Consider the following 19,217-nt stretch of genomic DNA (forward strand, 5'->3'; position numbering starts at 1 on the left):
ATGTATGAGCACAAGCACTGAAAAAGTGGAGTTTTTCATGATATGTCCCCTTTAAGTATTCCACTCATGGCTCCGATGTCCAGGATCACCACTGTTAGGCCCACAGAAGCCAGCCAGACTAAGTTGTATTAGCTTGTTGATGCAGGCCCCTGAAATCTGATTTATATCAACATTTTTCAAGTTTGGGTTGAGGACTTGTTGCTAGGACAACTGATCCAAATCAACTTTAAGCCGAAGAAGTGATAGATCCAGGCTTATCGTATCCACATGTGAAGAACAAAAAACAAAAAACGGACCACTGGGAGGTTTCAATGGTCAGTTTACAACAAATGAAGAGCAGAGAACAGAGGTGCTCCTGAGCTGGTTTACCATGCAACACTAACAACACAAACTTGATTTAGATCGATATTAGGTCGACATTGAAGAGCAGCGCTGCAAACTAACTCTACTGTAGTGTTTCTTTCCCATGTCAGTCCAAGTTTTAGTGCTTCAAGTCTCTGTAGTATAACAGCAGCACTCTGCCATCATACCGAAACTCACAAACGTGTATATTAACGCTGCGTCGCAGCTCAAGAAATCCATTTCTTTGGAATTATTAAACCAGAGGATGCCCATGAAACATTCAGTAATTTGACCAATATGAAATGTCAGTAATGGTAAATTAGTGAAAACTGGTCACCACAGACCTCTAGCAGCTTCAGATTTAGAGATTTAACCATTTGTTACCAAGTGTTTTAATAGCTTTAAAAAAAAAAAAAAAAGCACACCAACTCTGTTATGGTGCCGTTATGTTGCAGACTTTTCTGAGAAGTTCCCGTAATCGAGAATTTTCTTTTAATTTATTATTCTTATCTCAACTTTGGGGACACTAAATTTTGGGATTTGGAGGTTCCTTCACAAAATCTGAGTGGATCTTTACAGTCGTGTCTTTAAATACAGAACATGTGTCATTTGAGCATTACAAGCAGCCCCTCCATAATGATCTGCATCATCAGCCGTATGTTGCCCTGCTGAAATGCTGTCAGAAAAATGCATCTTGGACATTTTGAGTTACAGAAAATCTTGCCCAACTTGGGAGTTCCGATCTGAAAAGCTGTTCAACTGCATTTTTGTCTGGTAGGTTGAAATTCCTGGCTCCTCTGTAAATGCAGTGTAAGTTGGTGAAGAAAGGTATAGAGCAAAGGCATCCAGCTCGCTCCGCCGTCCTGGTTGGAGTTGCAGCAGCAGCAGCTCTGGATGGAGACCCCCAGAGAAGTCCGTCTCTCGGGGCTCCACCAGGGACGGACCTCTGACCTCCTCTGCTCTGCTCTTTGCCATGCTATCACCCATCAGTCTCTATAGCCTTTTTGCCCCGTTACCCAGACAAGAACCCAAATCAACTTTGAAATGTAGTGACTTACAAACAATTATAACCAAAGTGTCAATGAAACTCAAAACTGTTCACAACAGGTGTCAACCTGGTCTGATGGAGGCGTTTGTCCTTCCACATAGCGTGATGAATCCACAGTCAGTGAGCAACGGCCCAGAGCAAAAATTAAGGTGTGATGGGGGAGGAAAAAAAAATATTGGTTGAACCTTTATTTAGTTACAATATAGATTTAAAAATGTTCTTTAACAAGTACCTATTCCTTTTCCTTCATTTAGTTCTTTTGTGTGTACAAACACAATAGGGGGAGGTTGTCTTATTTTGAAGCAGTGCTGTTCTTGTAGATTATGCCTGCAAACAATTTTTAATTTATTTTCAAAAAGGAAGGGGTGGGGGGAGGGGGGGGACAAAAAAAAACAAAATGAAAAACAATCTTCTTAGATCCAGTGGTGAGTCTGGTGGGGCTGAGACCGCAGGATGACCTGAGTCCCAGACTGCTGATCACAAGAGAATAAGGGGGTGGATGGGTGAGAGGGGCAGGTGGAGATCAGAGCATGTTAGGAGTTCAAAATCCATCCACCCAAACGCCCAGGCCCCTCTCTGCCAGCGTACGGTTTACTGAAATCACCTGAAATGAGAAGAGAAACATTCGGCTTATTCAAATGATGGCAGCACTAATCCAAACAACCGAGTCATGTCATACTCACCGATCTACGGCTTTCTCTTTTTAATAGAAGCAGTTTTATTTATTATTTTCACTTGTGTTTTCCATTAAATGCCTACCAGGAAAGGCAGAGATTATGCCCTTGAGGCTTTTTACTTTAATGTATGTACTGATTCCAGCTGTAGTGTCAACTAAGCATGTTTGTACTAACTGTTTGCAAGAAAGTAGGAATGTGTAAGAAAGTAGTCATTTTAAAGCTATTCCATGTGGCTACTACTGACATCCTCAACCTTGAAACTACCAGTACAGATATCCAACACACATAACCCTAAAACTACGAGTTGGCCTATATGTCACATATAGTACAAAGGTCATTGGCAAACCAGGTGTGTCTAAGCATTTTACCTCTTCTCCGACCATGTTCCACAGGTGGACCAGCGGGAGGCCTGTGTTGTTGTCGTAGTTTGAGACCTTACAGAGAGTGACAGACAAATGGTCAGTCAGTTACAGTTGACTGAGGCTACATCCACACTACTACTCCAACCATCTCTGTACACACGAGTGCTTTAGCACCGTTTTTAGAAATAGTCTCCGTCCGTACCAACACGCCTGAAAACACACTTGTCGCTCTGCCGGGTGGCTGGAAGTCCCCGTCGTGCTAGAGAGCAGCATTTATGCTTCATTCGTTAATAGATCTTTGTTAACTTGTCAGTATTTGTGCAGAACAAAATAAGCATAGATAACAAAAGGAAAGTCCTCCGTTTTATGTCCATCGCCCTCCTCAAAGCCGCAAACCGCAACTTCAAACGTCTGCTCCGTAGGGCTGATAGGGCCACTGGACACGCTGCTCGCAATCACTCGAATAAACTTGACTTTTTCTACATTGGGAAATAGACGTCCGTAAATCAGCGGATAATTATTTTTAGGTAAATCAATTTCCCAGTATATGAACCCTTGAATAGCCCTTATTTTAATCATTAGGTTGTAAAAGTTGTAAATGCACTAATAGCTGAATCCAGAGTAATTTTCCTTCCTCCGTTCATGTGAAGGAAACGCTACAGCGCCTGCTTTACGGGTCCAATGGATGCAGAAGATCGCCGGATGATCCGGGTACTTTATCACTCGGCAGTCGAGTTATTTTGGCTTCATGCGCCACTGAGCAACTCTCGTAGGAATGAACTGGCGCCCGCCTCCAACGCTGTATCCAGTTCTCTTTATACATCCATGGTCCAGAATAAAACGCAGTTTTCAAAATAAAATACAGCAGCGTTTTCGAACGTCTCTGTTTTAAGGGTTCTAAAACATCGAAGCAGTGTGGACGATAGGGATGGGTAATGATTTTCGATTTTTCAAAAAAAAAAAAACGTCTAGTTTATGTGACTAACGTCCAGCGATTTTCGAAAAATTATCGACTAGTTCCTAGTGATTATCAAATAGTATTTTTGCTTGGAATCCCTAGTGGACGCGAGGCACAAACGTAGCACAAGTTCTGCATTTTAAACGGAAAGCGTATCAGTGTGAATGTAGGCTGACACTCTGGAGTTTAGCTTAGTGAGGAAGGTGGTCTAACCTGGGCAAGCAACGCTACTCCTCTGGTCATCTCCTCCAACGCTGATGTGGCCTCTGGTGAAAAACGATCCTCTCCTGATGAAGGACATTTTAAACATTATGTGAGAACAAATGAGAGGAACAATAGCTCCAGCTATACAATATCTGAAGCTTTCTGCACTACCAATGTTAAGTTGGTGTTTGTAGCTCTAAGTTTTAAAATGATGTGTTAAACAAAGTCGTACCTGGAAGTGGGGCGATGTTGTCAAGCAATACTTCAGCACCTTGAAACGGTAGTGTTACAAAATCAGACCTGGAAAATAAGAAATCAGTTGTAAATGTATAGAAATATGTCTCATAATATACAAATATATATTTTACATATGGTGACACATTGAAAACACATTTTTATAAGCTTTTACACATTTTAAAATCCTCTCATCTACACTGACCTGTTAGTACCTGCTATTGGCTCTGCCTTTACCAGCTCATCACAGTTTATTATCACAACCACCAGCTGCTCCTCTCCTCTCTCCCATCCAGGGTCTGATATTCACTTTTTTTACTGCCTACTACTGTGACAGGTAAGTGTTTTTTTTTGTCTGCCCTCTTGAAATCTATGCGCTAAATGAAGGAATAACATTTTAGATATAATGTCATTCAATGTTTGATATATTTTACATAAAAACATATGCACAGTAAATTACAGAGTTCAAATTACACCGTATCTTCCGGGGGAGCCCTGTTTGTCAGGGGTGGGAGGGTACTGTACACAGTACTGTACTTTGTTACTGTCATCTATAGTGGTTATTTGCATAAAAACACACAATTCAAATGATTATTACTTAAATATTTGCTTTGACTAAAAAAAAATCTTGGCATTAGCAGTTTTAATGATGTATTATACGCTGCTTAGAGCTAGTGTTAGGAAATTAAACAATATCATATTTCTTTCTCTAATATCTATTAGAGCGCTTTCTTTCTCTCCGCCGTGTCTCCGGTCCCAAACAAACTCAAACATGATACAGCGTGCGTATGCGTCATTGTGCGTGCGTAACAGTCGGAAAGCATCGAAGAGGGATTGGTAGTCACAGAGGCACGAGATGCCGAGGACTCAGACAACTAGGAATTGGTTCTCTATTCCCATCTCAAATGCTTTTCCTGTCTGTCAAAGTGGCGGATGGCCTCACGATTTTACCTTCTACTGCCAATTACAATTTACCCACATTTCACGGGTGGCAGGTGCTAATTTCAGACCCTGCTCCCATCAAAGCTTACTTGCTTTTTCAACAGTTTGTGTTTCAGCCAGTAAAGTGGAGTCAGGGTAAGGTTAGAGTTACAACTGAAACTTTTAACCTGATGCTGGCAGTAGTGGTAAAGGTCAGGGTACACTGATCACTGCTGCAACTATCAGATAACGGTAGAATATGGACACATCTTTGGAGGTGTGATATATAGAAATTTGTGCTCATTTGTGAATTTCCAAAATGAAAGTTACATTTTACATTTCAGTGTGGAAGTTCCTCAGGAAAACATGCTGCTCTTTATTTACTATATGGAAATACATCAAGTTAAATATACGGAAGTCTGACAAAGCACAACCCCGGCTCCACAGCCATCTGCCGGGGAAAAGAAAGACAATGCAGACTGGGGACATACTGGAGCTATACTGGAGTTGTACTGGGAGAGGATGGGAACCAGGGAGCAGCGCATAGCTGGAGAGATTTGAATGTGTGCAGCTCTAAGTTTCTGGAAGACTGCCAGTACAATAATGGGTTGGCTTCAAAATTCAGGAGGAGAAATGGAGTAGAAACCCACAACCCCAGGGTCTCCATCTCATCTTTTTTAAAACCGTTTTTAATCTTTCATGTTTTAAGTGAGTGATATTATAATAGGTGTGATAAAGTTAATTTACACCAAGAATACAAATTCATTCATGACTTGGAAAATGAGAATTTGCATTTGTGCGATTACAGTATATACATATAGTACAGCTGGTTACCTGGACAGGGATTCTTCCTGCACTGAAACTAAATTAGGATTAGTCTTAATTCCAGGGAATGCTCCTAGTTGGAAGACTTTGGAATACTTTTCCCACAGCGACTGCTACAAAGCAGATGTTCACCAGGATTGGAAGGCAACTATATTCAGAGTAGCACTTACATCATGTTTGTTTAGAAGTTCTGATGTATCCTTAATGGCATTACACAGTTCTGATACAGCGAGGCCTCTGACACTCACCTTATCTGCCGTAGTGAGTCAATCTTGACTCTGTCATAGCCTCCGTAATCAACGTATCGGATCTCCACTTCATTAGTTTCCTTATAGAAGGTGATGACCTGAGCTCTCCACCAGGCTCCATCCACCGCCGGAGCTGCACAGATCACACCAACTGGACGACAGACACAGACAAAAAGATTATTAAAGCTGCAAGTAGCAGTACAACAGTCATTTAGTCACAGCAAGGAAAATTATTGCCGACTTTAATACACGTATAACATTTCAAAATGTTCACACTGAAGACAAATTGTCCCGCGTTGCTGTATTTTGTGTCTAAAATGGTCTGCTCAGCATTATATTCCCCTTTGTGTTCAGTTCATGTTAAGTTACGTTGGCTTTGCTGACCTCTTTTATGGGGCCAGAAATTTTGTTGCATATTTAATAAAATCGGTTTTCAATTTTCACAATTGCTGAAAAAAAATGCAGCTGGGGTATCTTTATGGTTGCTGGAGATACAGTTCTAGCTGCCTATGGAGACAAAGGTTTACTAGGCTAAGAATGACTAAGACTGCAGAAACATGTATCAGCGACACACCCTGCCGTGTGACCAAGGTTACCTTCAGCAGGTGAGGGCAGGGCGGGGGTGCCCGGCTGGGAGTAGCAGAGGAACATCTGCTGGTCGAGGCTTCGCAGAGCGTGGTAGGTGGGATGGGTGTGCTGCTGGACGAAGACGTGACCGGCTGACACAATGTTCACCACTATCACCTCAACGGTCACTCCGCTGGGGAGCAGAAGCTGAGAAGACAAAAAAAAAGGTACACAAGAGGAATTGTTACTCTTCCATGATCTGCATTGCCTCTGGCTAAAACTACACTTCATCCCAAATAAATAATGCAGCATTCTCAATTTCTTCAATGAGACCAGTGCAGTGCCAGAGTGCAGAGAACAGAGAAAAGTTGCTTAACCTTTGTGAAATGCAACATCATCCAGCAATGTAAAGCATTGGCCAATAAAACAAACCTATCAGGCAGAACTCCTTGTAGGTTGCAGCTTGTATGATGGTAATTTTACTGTTTTCCTCGCAAGCAAATTGCTGCTGCTGCATTCACTTTCTAGGGTTGTACAGTCCTGCCTAAAATAAGAACATACTGTACTTATGTGCAGCATGTTTGTGTCTAATGAGCCTTTGAACTGGACTTGTGACTCTGATTTGTATTGGTTCTTCTCACAAGTAGCAGACACTTGTGGTGTTTTGCCATGCGTCTACTCGGGATGGGGTTTGATAGCATACTATAGAATCTGTACACAGTTCTGAATCCGCTTAACTTTTAAATCCTGTAATCAAATCATTTTAGGTAATGAAGAAAAATATGTACTCCTTATTCTACTGTGCTGAAGAAGAATCCAGCTTTCACCACATCTTTTGGCACTGCTCTGTGCTCATTAACCTGGCCCGGACTAATTTTTCCTTTGGCTGCGAAAACTGCGTTTAGAAGATAAAAACAACACAGTGGAAATACTAAATTCTACTTTATCAGTCAGCAAATATCAACTAAATGCCTGGTCACTACATGCACAGTGCACTTTACGTCACATTAAGGAAACCTTTAGAAAGGTAGCACAGCTGCAGGTCACAGAATATGTTGGAACACCAGCAGTAGGCTAAGAGACAAGAGTACTCGTCCTTCTCAAGTTATCAAAATGCCTCGAGGTCTAAAAGGGTGATAGATAAATATTTAAGCAAGGGACTTGTCGCGGCCCCTTTGTCGTGAGTATCCTCCCACAGGTGCTGCATTTCAGTTTTGTTGACTTTGATGAAGTGTATACACACTTTGGAGCGTTTAAGTTAAGATGACATGAGAAAAATCACCCCCGTACAGTTGTTATGAACAAGAGAATTAGCTATAAAACAGTTTTTTGTACCAGGCTGTAAATATGTTGATTTTGGCTGTAAATTTAGGCAATTTAACATGGGGGTCTATGGAGATTGACTCGCTTCATTTCACAGCACTGGAGGTTGTTGCATACACCTATTAGTTGCAACACTTCCCACTAGTTATTAGTAAGTTCTCATCACAATTGAGCGGTTGACCAGCTCACTCTACGGAAGGACAAATCAAGAGAAACTACGGAAACTTTATGTCATGAAGCCTGGGTTGACATACAGTATGCCTTAATTTTCAGCCTTGCAGGTCTGGCAATATATCGCAGCAGCTAAAAAAAAAAAAAAAAATCAGTCCATTTCAGTAATGGTGGCACAGAGCAGCCAGAGAGCCCACCCTTACCCAGGAGGTCATGGGAAGTGATGGCAATGTGAGCGGGGGAGGCGGAGGTGCATATAGGTTGGTCAAGTCCAGATCTTTGAACTTCTTCCCAATCAAGGACAGGGCTTTGTCAACCTGCTGCTGCGTACCTGGAGAGAAACACAAGTCACAGTTTTAGGTGTAGTTCAAAACAACACGGATATAAAACATTGAGTTCAATAGTTTCAGATCCCCACTCACCCTCTATGTGACAGATCTGGAACTCCTGTGTATAAGGCAGGGTGGAGATGTAGATCTTTGCGCCAGAGTTCTGCTTCAGGAAACTCACGTATCTTCCCTGCTTCCCTATTAACCGCCCTACAAGATGCTGGTGCGGGAAAACAGGCAGAAAAGACATGAACATGTCAAAAGGACAGTTCATTCATACAAAACTTGCAGTGTTAGCATTTTATAAGAATTTGAACCAAATGCTTAAAGCCTGGTCACAATTCAGACTATTCTAAATAGAGAAAAAACAATGCTGACAACTCTGGAAAACTATTCGTGGTATAAGTAGTAGTAAGTATACATTTTTATCAAGGGGTCAGCATACGCAAGCAGAACTTTGCACTTCAAATATTCTGGTGAAGTGGTGTACAGTGAGGTGTTGATATCATGTCACACTGATAAGTTGACAGGTTTTACTTCTTGTGCCAGTTGTTCTGACTCACCTTTGGCACCTCAATCTCCCAGATGACGAGCTCGGAGCTCGAGGAGGCAGCGTGGTTGCTCTGGCTATCCCCAGCAACACCCATAGTGCAGCCGCTGTCCACCGAGTCCATGCTGTTCACATCAGAACCTAGATACACACACACAAAATCATCATCACCTTTACCAGCAATATTTACACAGCAACATAGGTGTTTCAGGTTCCAGTGCCCATCCTTCAGAGTGAGTCTAGTGTATCATTAACAGAAATCATATCTTTAGTTGTGAGACATCAGCATGTCTTTCATCACATCAAATGCCACGCCACGCCACGCCACCTGGTCACATTTGGCAGGAAATCACTTAATCACAAATATGCTCCACTTGGGAGTTGCAGTTACGTTTTTGTTAATGGGAACAATTTCTGTCACTACGTCACAATTAAAGCTTTCCATCTACTACCAACTACCAATTAATAATACACAGCTCATGCTGAGTTTATTATATGAACAAGTGGGCTGTTGCCTGATATTTCCCTGGTCTTAATTGTTCACACACACACTGCAACTCTGTCAGGAATAGCACACTATGGACTTATACAGGCCAAAATACACCTGTGAAGTCCATCAATAGGAAAAAGACACCCATGGGAGACACAGCGATCATAGGAGAGAGGAAAAAAACAAAGAGGAGAGAAACGAGCGTGACAGTAACAAAACCGTATTTTTGTATATTACAACTCACTTGTAATGCACTGCAGAAGGATTTCTGTTTTGTTTTTGTAATGATTGTGTACTCAGGTTGGTCACACAGATATGGCCCCAATTATCCTGTATCGGTAGGCTCTACTACTTAGCATGTGCACTGTAGTTGTCATGCCATACTCATCACTGCTTTTTTTTCTCTCAGCAAAAATACTGGTCTCATCCATTTATCTATTCCAATCATTCTTGCTCTTTTCATTCTTCTTCTATTATTCCTGCTACTGTTAATGAAACAACACTTCCTGCAGATGTCACATTAAAAATCTTCCAGAAATTCAGAGGGCAAAATCTGCTAATTTGCAGGAAGTGTTAAGAATAGAATATAAAATCCTTCTCACCTACAAAGCCCATAAGGCACCATCATATCTTAAAGACCTCATAGTACACTACTACCCCACTAGAGCACTGCGCTCACAGAATGCAGGGTTACTTGAGGTTCCTAGAGTCTCCAAAAGTAGAATGGGAGCCAGAGCCTTCAGCTATCAAGCTCCTCTTCTGTTGAATCAGCTCCCAGTTTCAGTCTGGGAGTTAAACACCTTCTCCACATTTAAGAGTAGGCTTTTCCTCTTTAATAAAGCTTATAGTTAGGGCTGGCTCAGGCTTTCCTTGGAGCAGCCCTCTCATCATCTGCGATGTGGAAACATCACATTTCAACACAGTCGGAGAAATAAAAAGTGTGCATACAGGCCATAGTTCACTTGTAAAATCCTAGAGCACCACAGAGCATCTCCTGCCGGACTGCTGACTGCACTGTAGGCCAAAGTCATTCACGCTGTACAGCAGTAGAGGAGGTGGTACCAGGGTCTGGGTTCAAAACCAGTTTAGCCTACTTATGTAACCTTTATTTAACTAGGAAGACTTGGCTAACATTCACCGGAGTTGAGGGCATCAGAACGGCCGACTGAAACAAGCTGTGCTGTTCCATGTCACAATGCCTCCCCCTGTTTCTATCACCACTCATTCTGGAGACAAGACTCCGTTTGTGAAACATTATATCCTGTCATGCTGTTATCCTGTGTTGCTCTGTGTAAAATGACGTCGCACTGATGACAAATTTGACATGGGGGCTTCTCGACTGCTGATTCCCATCATTGGCATTCAGGGGGCAGCTCTAAATATTTTTTCTAAATCTAAGGGATTGCCATTGATCGATATATCATTGTCCAAATTTTACACTCTGAAATAACAATATCAGCCCGAGAAAATCCAGTACCGGTCTGGCTGTACTCAGCAACACTTGTAACACCAATACCAAGAATCAACAGATTGATGCCTCACCTCCAGACTGGTCCGTCTCCACGTCACACATCCCATGAGCTCCATTCCTCAGGCCCAATCCATTTAGCCTCTTTATCTCACACACAGCGTCCACAGAGCTGTCTCCAGATTCAGCCAACACCGATGCCTCCGTGGCAGTAGTCTCAACCAGTGATTGAGGCTGCGTGGCTTCTCCTGCTGACAAGTCTGTAACCTGGATCACATCCGTTTGGTTGTCAAACGTGCTGTTCTGGAGATCCTCGTTGCTGATACCATCCTCAGAGTGGCACGTGCTGCAGGCCGAGTCGTCGGCAAGCGCGGCTGCTTCGTCCCCTTTCGCTTTCACGTTTAGCGAAGGGGTGCTTAGTGCTGTTTGGTGCGATGGTGCTAGCCAGTGGCCTCTCTGGGCATGGTTTGTCTGATGAACCCTGTGGCTGACCTCAACGGGCTCCCATGCTGGTGCCGAGGAGCATCCATTAGGCATCCCAAACTCTTCCTTCTCTGTGGCCTCTCTAGACTCGCAGCCTTTCTGGGAGGGGCTTGTCGATAGATGGCGGTGCTGCTGTGCTGCTGCGATTGGCTCCTGTTGGGAGCATAGTCTGCCGCTAGCCAGTGGCGTACTGCTACTGCAGCTGGGCTGGCTGTTGTCTGTGAACTGGCAGCTGGTGACACCAAGGACCTCCTGGGTAGCTGCCGAGATGACCTCGGTTATGAGTCCAGCTGCTAGAAGCTCCAGATCCTGTTCTTCTCCATGGCCACTTTGTTGTACCCGGATGTCATCTGGGGTCTCCGATGTGGTGGTGGAGTCTTGGACCGTTGTCAGGGCCGTGGAGATCAGAGCCAGGGGGTTAGGTGTGCTGGTTAGAATGTGTTGGCGGAAATCCTGGGCTGAAGGGGGTGTTTCTAGAGAGTCGGCCTCCGATGGGATCACTCTCTGCACTTTGGCTGAGGTGACTGCACAAACACCCATCTCATCTTGTGTATTAACAGTGCTGTAGTGCTTTGCAACTTCCCCTTCTGGCTCCGGCCTCTCTGCATCAGAAAGGTGTGTTGTTGGGAAGGAGGAGCTGGTGACTTTGGTAGACTGGCAGGGCAAGATGACCTCTTCTACTGTGGCTGGCTCTTTGACTAGGTGTTTCTCCAGCTCTTTTACCGAGGCAGGTGTTGAGCTTTTCTCTGGGTCTTTCAATGACAGCTGTAGGCTGTCTTCTTTGCCAGGTGATGGTAGAGTCGAGACTGAGGGTTTATGGACTTCCTCTTGTCTTACCCTGCCAAGGTGAGGGGCAGCTTCTTCAGAACTTTGTTTCAGGGAAGGTGCTGCTTCAGTGTCATGGACATGGATTTGGGAAATAATTTCATGTTCTGTTCCCAGGTTACCGACCTTCGGAGGTCTGTGGGTGGGGCTTTCTGTGTCATTTGTGGGGGATACAGTGCCTTTCTCAACCAAACCATTGCTACCCTCCGCTGGAGATGCTCTAAGGCCCATAGCAGTTGGAGCCCCCTCTGGGCTGTCATGGCTAATGGACCGCTCTTTTTTCCGTGAGATGTACCACCACCAGCCAATCAGTGCAAGGACTCCGGGTAGTGTGTAGGGCACAACAGAACGAAACCTCAGTGGCATTTCCTCAGGACACTAACAGCTACACCTGAAAGTTACAAAGACACACACATTTGTATTAGTTGAGGGACAGTTTATACTGGAAAAAATGTATGTCAAATCTGGGAAAACTGGTCTGGATCTGCTTGTTGATTGCATGTTCAAAATGAATATAGTACTTTTCATGTGCGCACAACTGCGAGCAGCTCATCACTACGTATCGCACCGCTCTGAGGAGGGGCAAAGTCCTCATGAAACAGACCAAGAACTGGACCGATGACTCCATCCGGAGCTTGCAGGGCTGCTACGACTGCACGGACTGGGACATGTTTAAAGAGTCCTGTACTGACATTGATGAGCTCACTGATGTTGTCAGCTGCTATGTGACGTTCTGTGAAGATAATGTAATCCCTAACAAGTGTCTGAAAGTGTATCTAGAAAGAAAGCGAGGGATGTGAGAGAGATAAAAAGTGAAAAAAGGAGAGCAAAACACAAATACAAGGAAAAGTTAGAAAGAGAACTTGGCAACAATAATTTGGTTTCTCCCTGGGCTGGTCAAATAAAAAAAAGCCACTTTAAGGTTGTTCTTGATGGTTTTAAATCCGACAAACAGCTGGCAAAGGAGTTTAGAGTTTTAGCTTAAGTTTGACAGATTTGATTTTAGTAATGACATTATAGAACTGAAAAAACAAACTAACATGCACTGGTCCCACCCCCTTTGATGCTCACTCTGTGGCCTACTCTTTTAAAACACACCAAAGCTAGAAAAAAGCCCAGGGCCTGACAACATAAGTAGCCGCCTGCTCTCCTCTTCTTCAGAACAATTAGCCCCCCATCTTCCACTACACTTTTCAACTGTCACTCAGCCAGCAGAGGGGGCCAATCAGCTGGAAGCAGTCTATAGTTATCCTGGTGGCCAAAAACAATCATCCTGAGGTTTTTAATGATTTAAGGCCTGTTGCTCTGACTTCCCTAGTCATGAAGTCCTTTGGAAAAACTGTTAAAAAGACAACTTCGCACCAACACTGAGCACCTTCTTGACCCATTACAGTTTGCGTCCAGGGCTGGGTGAGGGGTAGAAGACGCTACCACCACTCTGCTTAACCTTGTTTTTAATCTTGAAGGCAGTGCCATGCTGCTATTTATGAATTTCTCATCTGTTTTAATATATTCCAACCTCACATTTTAATAGACAAGCTTATCAATAACTTTGGTTTAGATTTATATTATTAATATAATATTGTGGGCTGGATCCTTGTTATTTCTTAACAAACCAAACTCAAGAGAGTGAGGGTGAAGGGATGCATGTCAGGGACATCACACGCGTGACACAGTTCAGGCAGGCAGCCGTCACGCACTGCTCACGCGCCCCTGTTTGTCCCGGCTGTTAAGAGTTACAAAATGGTCAGCTTGTACTTGGGAAATCCGCCCCAGCTGAAGACACTGGAACAGCCCTCTGCATTCCCGGTTCCTGGTGTGCGGCCTAACAGGAGGTGACTCTCTGTCCATGTTAAAAAAAGGACATGTGCACATGCCTTTCCTTAACAAACCTGGCAAAGTCTGCCTCCTCCAGAAGGAATGCATCACATGGTGTGGATGTGACTCAATCATATCCTGCCCTGCTTCCAGACACGGCTACCATTGGTAGCTACAAACACATACACACATATACATATACATATATATATATATATATATAAATATATATGACTTTTGACCTCTATGGCTGCTGGCACTCCCACCTGCTCTACATAATCAACTGCTGGCCCTCTGCAGGCTAGCAGCAGTACTGTGATATACTCTCAACATTAAGTAACAACAGAAAGAGCTGCTGTAAAGGAATTAGGCACGCTCCTCTAAGAATGTCAACATTTAGGCTAGAGTGTGCAAACATATACAAGTACCGAGGCTCTGGCACTTGTCTTGCATAATGCACAAAATGCATGAAGACTCATTCCCAAAGAGGTGGGAAAGACTACACCAACCACACATCAGGGTGACACATCATGATTTGATTGGTTTTTACAAGTGCATAAAATTGCTAGACAATTTCAAATGGATAAATTTACCCACAAACTTTCTGTGTGTTTCTTGTTTCTTACCCCTGACCATTTTTTTCCAAATGTAATCCTGCAAACATCTGATATTTGTACATTCGATATAATAGTTTCTGCACACTGCACATCATTTACTCAATCAGTTCCCTCAAAATAATTATAGTGTTAGCAATAGGAACTAATGTTACAGGTTGTTGCAGCAAGGCTGGGAAATTAGGGATAAAACACCAGATCTTTAGCAACTATGAGATGTTCATACAATTACTGAATTAATTCATGTATGTGTGAGTATCATGATGATATGACTCAATGATAGAAGATTATATAGTGGTAGTGGTACATTCAAGGCTGCTCAGACGTCCAAGTACTGAAAGTCAGTTATCAAAAAGCATTGTGCGCTCCAATGAGCTCCATTGCTTGAAAAATCAAACAAGCAGGACACGGTGACAAGGACAATGTAGAATTTTATTTTTTTTAAACAAAGGTTGCCGTTAGATGTTGTAGCAGGAAGAATATTAAAAATGCACTGCTTGTTACTGCATGCTCACTTTTTGATTAAAAAGCAAAAGCACAACAATGTAGATGTGAAGGGCAAACAATTATAATACATCAAATTTTATGACGACTCAAATTCCATACGGCATGCAGTTTAATATTATATAAATAATTGAACTGCTGTATCTCCAATAAAAGGTTCATACTCGATCCAATCCTTGATTAATCATCAAAATACTTGCTTTTCCTCAAAGAAAGCTTTGTTAAAAAAAAAAAAAAATGGACCATGGCTATTTTACATCAAAATCCAACTGAACTTGGTCAAATCATTGTAATCAAATTTAAATTGCCTTCACTCAAAATTGCTGCTCTGGCTTTCATTATTCATCAAATCTACTGCAATAATAAGAGGAGACTTGCAGGGCACTTAAAAACAAAGCCTGCCCAAGAAATTAATAGAACTGTAGCCTACACATTTCTATATCGAGCAGAAAAGTAAAGTGGACTTTCCCCGAGAATACAAAAATATAATCATGTGCGATCAAAGGTGAGTCACATGCTCACTGTATGCCTCGCTCATGATAAGCCAGCTGTTCAGTTTTGCAACGGATAATATCACCTGTGATGTATAAATGTACAATACAATTTTAAAAATCAACAGATTAAATCTTTCCATATTAAACTAAATCAAACAGAAATGAGCCTGTGTACTGTAGGCTGTATAATGTGCCTATGAAATGGTGGCCCACACTACATTCACCTTGGACAAGGTTACTATAGCAGTTCAGCAGTCAAACTGCTCTAGAGCTCTTCTTACAGGTCAAACCGGCGTTCATTTGGTGCTTTTCTTGACCCTTAAAGTCAATATTCAGACTGTGACCTTGGGTTCAGATAGGGGGAGTGGTCAGGCTGTATTTACATGTTACAATCCCTACAACGTGTTGAGCACAGGCAACCCTAAGCAGCTTGCAAAATGGATACAGCGCAGCCACACAGCTTTCATACTAACACACTATACTAACGTGACATACTGTCATAATTCAGAATTTAATCCCCCCCCCAAAAAAGGTACGTGCCTGATCGCACTAAATGACTTTATGTTATCACTGTTTCAATCTGTTCTGTTCTTCATAAACCACACAGAATGGACGGTTAAAGCATTGCTTACTCGTGACTTTTATTCAGTACGACAGTCCACATGTTAACTCAGCTCTAGCTAGCATTACTTTGGTCTGTGTCACACTCTAACCGTTCCCCGGAACAACATCAACTAGGAACAAACAATCCTATTGTTACATCTTTTTTCTTTTTTTTTTCTTTGAAGTAAAGTACCTTACTCTTTAACATATCACTTGCCTCAACTTAAACTCAGTGACCAATATTATTATTATTATTAAACAAAAACAATCCTATTGTTACAAACACCAATAAGGACAATCACTGGTTAAGTTATATTTGACAACTAGACTGTAGTGTATACCTGTGAAACTTGACTTTCTAATTAGTTCACACTGTTGACAGACATGTGGGGTTTAACCGGAAACCAAATGCTTAAGGTTGACATTTTATAACAATTACCACCCATGTAGGAATTGTGCTAGTGTCTGTTACACTGTCTAATTGTTCATATCACTCTATACTAACGTGACATACTGTCATATTTCAGAATTTAATTCCCCCCCAAAAGGTACGTGCCTGATCGCACTAAATTACTTTATGTTATCACCAATAAGGACAATCAACTGGTTAGTTCTATTTGACAACTAGACTGTAGTGTACACCTGTGAAACTTGCACTTTCTAATTCGCCCACACTGTTCGCAGACATGTGGGGTTTAACCGGAAACCACATACTTAAGGTTGACATTTTATAACCATTACCACCCATGTAGGAATCATAGAGTGGCCCTCGTTACAGCACAATTATCCTAACATTTCAACAGAAGTGTGAGTGTCTGTTACGCTGTCTAATGTGTCATGCAGCCTGGCCAAAAGATAGCACAGGTACACCAGTCAAGTTTTGATTAAGCAACTTTCAATGGCTCTTAATGTCAAACCATTTAAGATAGCTACGTCAATAAGACCAGTATATTATGTTACCACCAATAAGGACAATCAACTGGTTAGTTATATTTCACAACTAAGACTGTAGTGAACACCTGTGAAACTACTACCTGTAATTAGTTCACACAGGAAATACTTAAGATTGACATTTTATAACCATTAAATAAACCCATGTAGGCATTGTGTGTGAGTGTCTGTCACACTGTCTGATGTTTCATGCAGCCTGGCCAGCAGATAGCACAGGTACACGACTAGAGTCCAAGTTTTGGTTAACTAGCCTTATTGTTGCCATGGCACCGAGATAATGTGCACCTTGACTCACCTGGTTGTCTACTCTACTGTTCACTGTACCAACTCTCAATGGCTCTTAATGTCAAACCACTTCAGCCAGCTACGTGCTGATATAATCCACAATAAAGCAGTATGACAAACAATACACATGTGCCGTGTGTTAATTGATACTATCCATCTTAAATGAACCCCGTCGTGTAACGATAGGACCATTTCATCACAACATAGACCCGGCTAATGGCATTAGCTTGTTAGCTTGCTAGTTAGCTTCGCTAGCTAGCAGGTACAAAGAGCACAACGCCAGACTCCACTCAGAATCCCGCTAGTTTAACGCGTCCTCTCAGTGCGTTATAACAGGCTGCGTTATGCATAACGTTATCAAAATAAGGGGGTTGTTTTACTCCTAATTCAGTCTTTTGTACCTTTTGCATAGCGCAATAACGTTAGATCTGTCTTTGCGTGCCTTTTTAACTTAATATAGTACAACCCATCTTTGGAAGGAAAAACAAACAAAACGTGTAGGCGGAAAGTTAGCGGGGCAATGACAACTATTAGTACAAAACTGTCATTTAATACGAGCCACTAGGTGTTTCATTTCTATGCCGAATTAATCAGAAAACACTGAACATCCACATGAGGAGTTAAATCCGGTGCTACAACGCACAACATTTTGACAGTAAGCCCGAGAGTCTGAAGTCACAGATAATTACATGGAGTCTGGCGTAACGTGACAGCATGAAGGTGGTTGTGACCTAACGCTACACTACTCTGAATAAAAGCATGGCTGGTTGGTTGGGAGGCCGCAGTGCAGGATAGTATGAAGTTAGCAGGCTAGCCTCGCACATTTTGGTTACACAATGCTACACCTATGAACATGAATTAAAACTGTCAAGGTTTAATATCAATTTCAGCTGATTGCACCATTAAAACCTCGTGTTATAGGTGCCACTTTGGAGTTTGAACATCGCATAAAGGCAATGCATCACACAGCTTTTTAAACGCAACCAAATACACTAGTAGTGAGGAGGGCTCGTCCCAGACTGACGCAGGGTTTAAGGACGATCCTGTAGTGCCTCTTGTCCTGCCTGCATGGGCCTCAGACCTGCGTGTTAGCTTTACTAGCCGGCCTACTGACAACTAACTTAAGTTGCATTTGCACTGCTGACAACCTACAAGCATTTGTTACCATCCAAGACACATGATCCTGTTGTTAGTGCATGCACAGAGCCCGCAGGAGAAGAGGAATTAGTGTAATCTAAGTTACACAACATGGAGAAGAGAGAGGCTAGCTGTGTGTGAGTGTGCTGACTGTTAAGTTACAGAGGAAGATGTGTTCAATGACATGGAGATTACTGCACTCAGCCGGTCACACAGTAAACCACCACACAGACTGCCTGCAGACACGCGCGGAAATGTCAATGAATGGGATTTTTTGTTTTGCGTTGCACCCCCTGTGAGTTGATTTTGAACTAAGTCACGCTGTGTGGAGCATGCATGCATATGGCTGTATATGCTTTCCATGGTATAATGGCTAATAAATGCGCTCAGAGTGTTTTTTTGGTTTACTTACAGTATTTTAGAGTCCTCGGTGCCGCCACGATGAGAGCAATACTGATAATGTGAGTTTTTATTTCAAACGTGTCCCTGTTGGAAAGTCGGTCTCTCCTCCCCACGTGTAGAGCGACAAGTACCAGGGCTAAAAAAAACAGACTAAACAGCTGGTCAACTCTCGCGATACTCGCGGGTTTTTCGAGCCCCTCTGTTTAGTGTAGTCTCGCGTTGACTGAGAATGCAGTAAAATATCACCTATTTCAGACATGCATACCCTTTTCACGTTGATCTGATGTCTGTTTGGTGTCATGTCTGAGTACAGGGCGTCCTGGTCAATGTTATGAAAGAGCCACGACTGCAATCTTACGAGGTGACATTTCCATGTCACTTTCG

The 19,217-nt window shown here is 42.6% G+C and overlaps 1 protein-coding gene across 1 annotated transcript; it reads right to left on the minus strand.

The window, feature by feature from the left end:
• Window positions 1-303: 303 nt before the first annotated feature.
• Window positions 304-19,004, minus strand: akap1b (A kinase (PRKA) anchor protein 1b). Its single transcript, XM_037774929.1, has 11 exons — window positions 18,844-19,004; window positions 10,792-12,416; window positions 8,773-8,900; window positions 8,303-8,429; window positions 8,084-8,211; window positions 6,416-6,593; window positions 5,820-5,970; window positions 3,824-3,891; window positions 3,601-3,674; window positions 2,436-2,501; window positions 304-1,994 (listed from the first exon to the last, which is right to left on the minus strand). Exons 2-11 carry the CDS (start codon window positions 12,389-12,391, stop codon window positions 1,932-1,934), a joined length of 2,583 nt encoding a protein of 860 aa, XP_037630857.1. The 5' UTR covers window positions 12,392-12,416; window positions 18,844-19,004; the 3' UTR covers window positions 304-1,931.
• Window positions 19,005-19,217: the final 213 nt, after the last annotated feature.

The sequence above is a fragment of the Sebastes umbrosus genome, chromosome 7, assembly GCF_015220745.1.
Source record: "Sebastes umbrosus isolate fSebUmb1 chromosome 7, fSebUmb1.pri, whole genome shotgun sequence".
Classification (NCBI taxonomy): Eukaryota; Metazoa; Chordata; class Actinopteri; order Perciformes; family Sebastidae; genus Sebastes; species Sebastes umbrosus.

What these genes read in the sequence shown, in the direction of transcription:
- akap1b (XM_037774929.1), bottom strand. Translation starts at nt 12,391, where the DNA reads ATGCCACTGAGGTTTCGTTCTGTTGTGCCCTACACACTACCCGGAGTC. An exon ending in CCTGCCCTCACCTGCTGAAG is followed by an intron (nt 5,971 to 6,415) that starts GTAACCTTGGTC and finishes TCTGTCGTCCAG; the next exon opens with TTGGTGTGATCTGTGCAGCT. An exon ending in GACTCACTACGGCAGATAAG is followed by an intron (nt 3,892 to 5,819) that starts GTGAGTGTCAGA and finishes CTTATTTTCCAG; the next exon opens with GTCTGATTTTGTAACACTAC.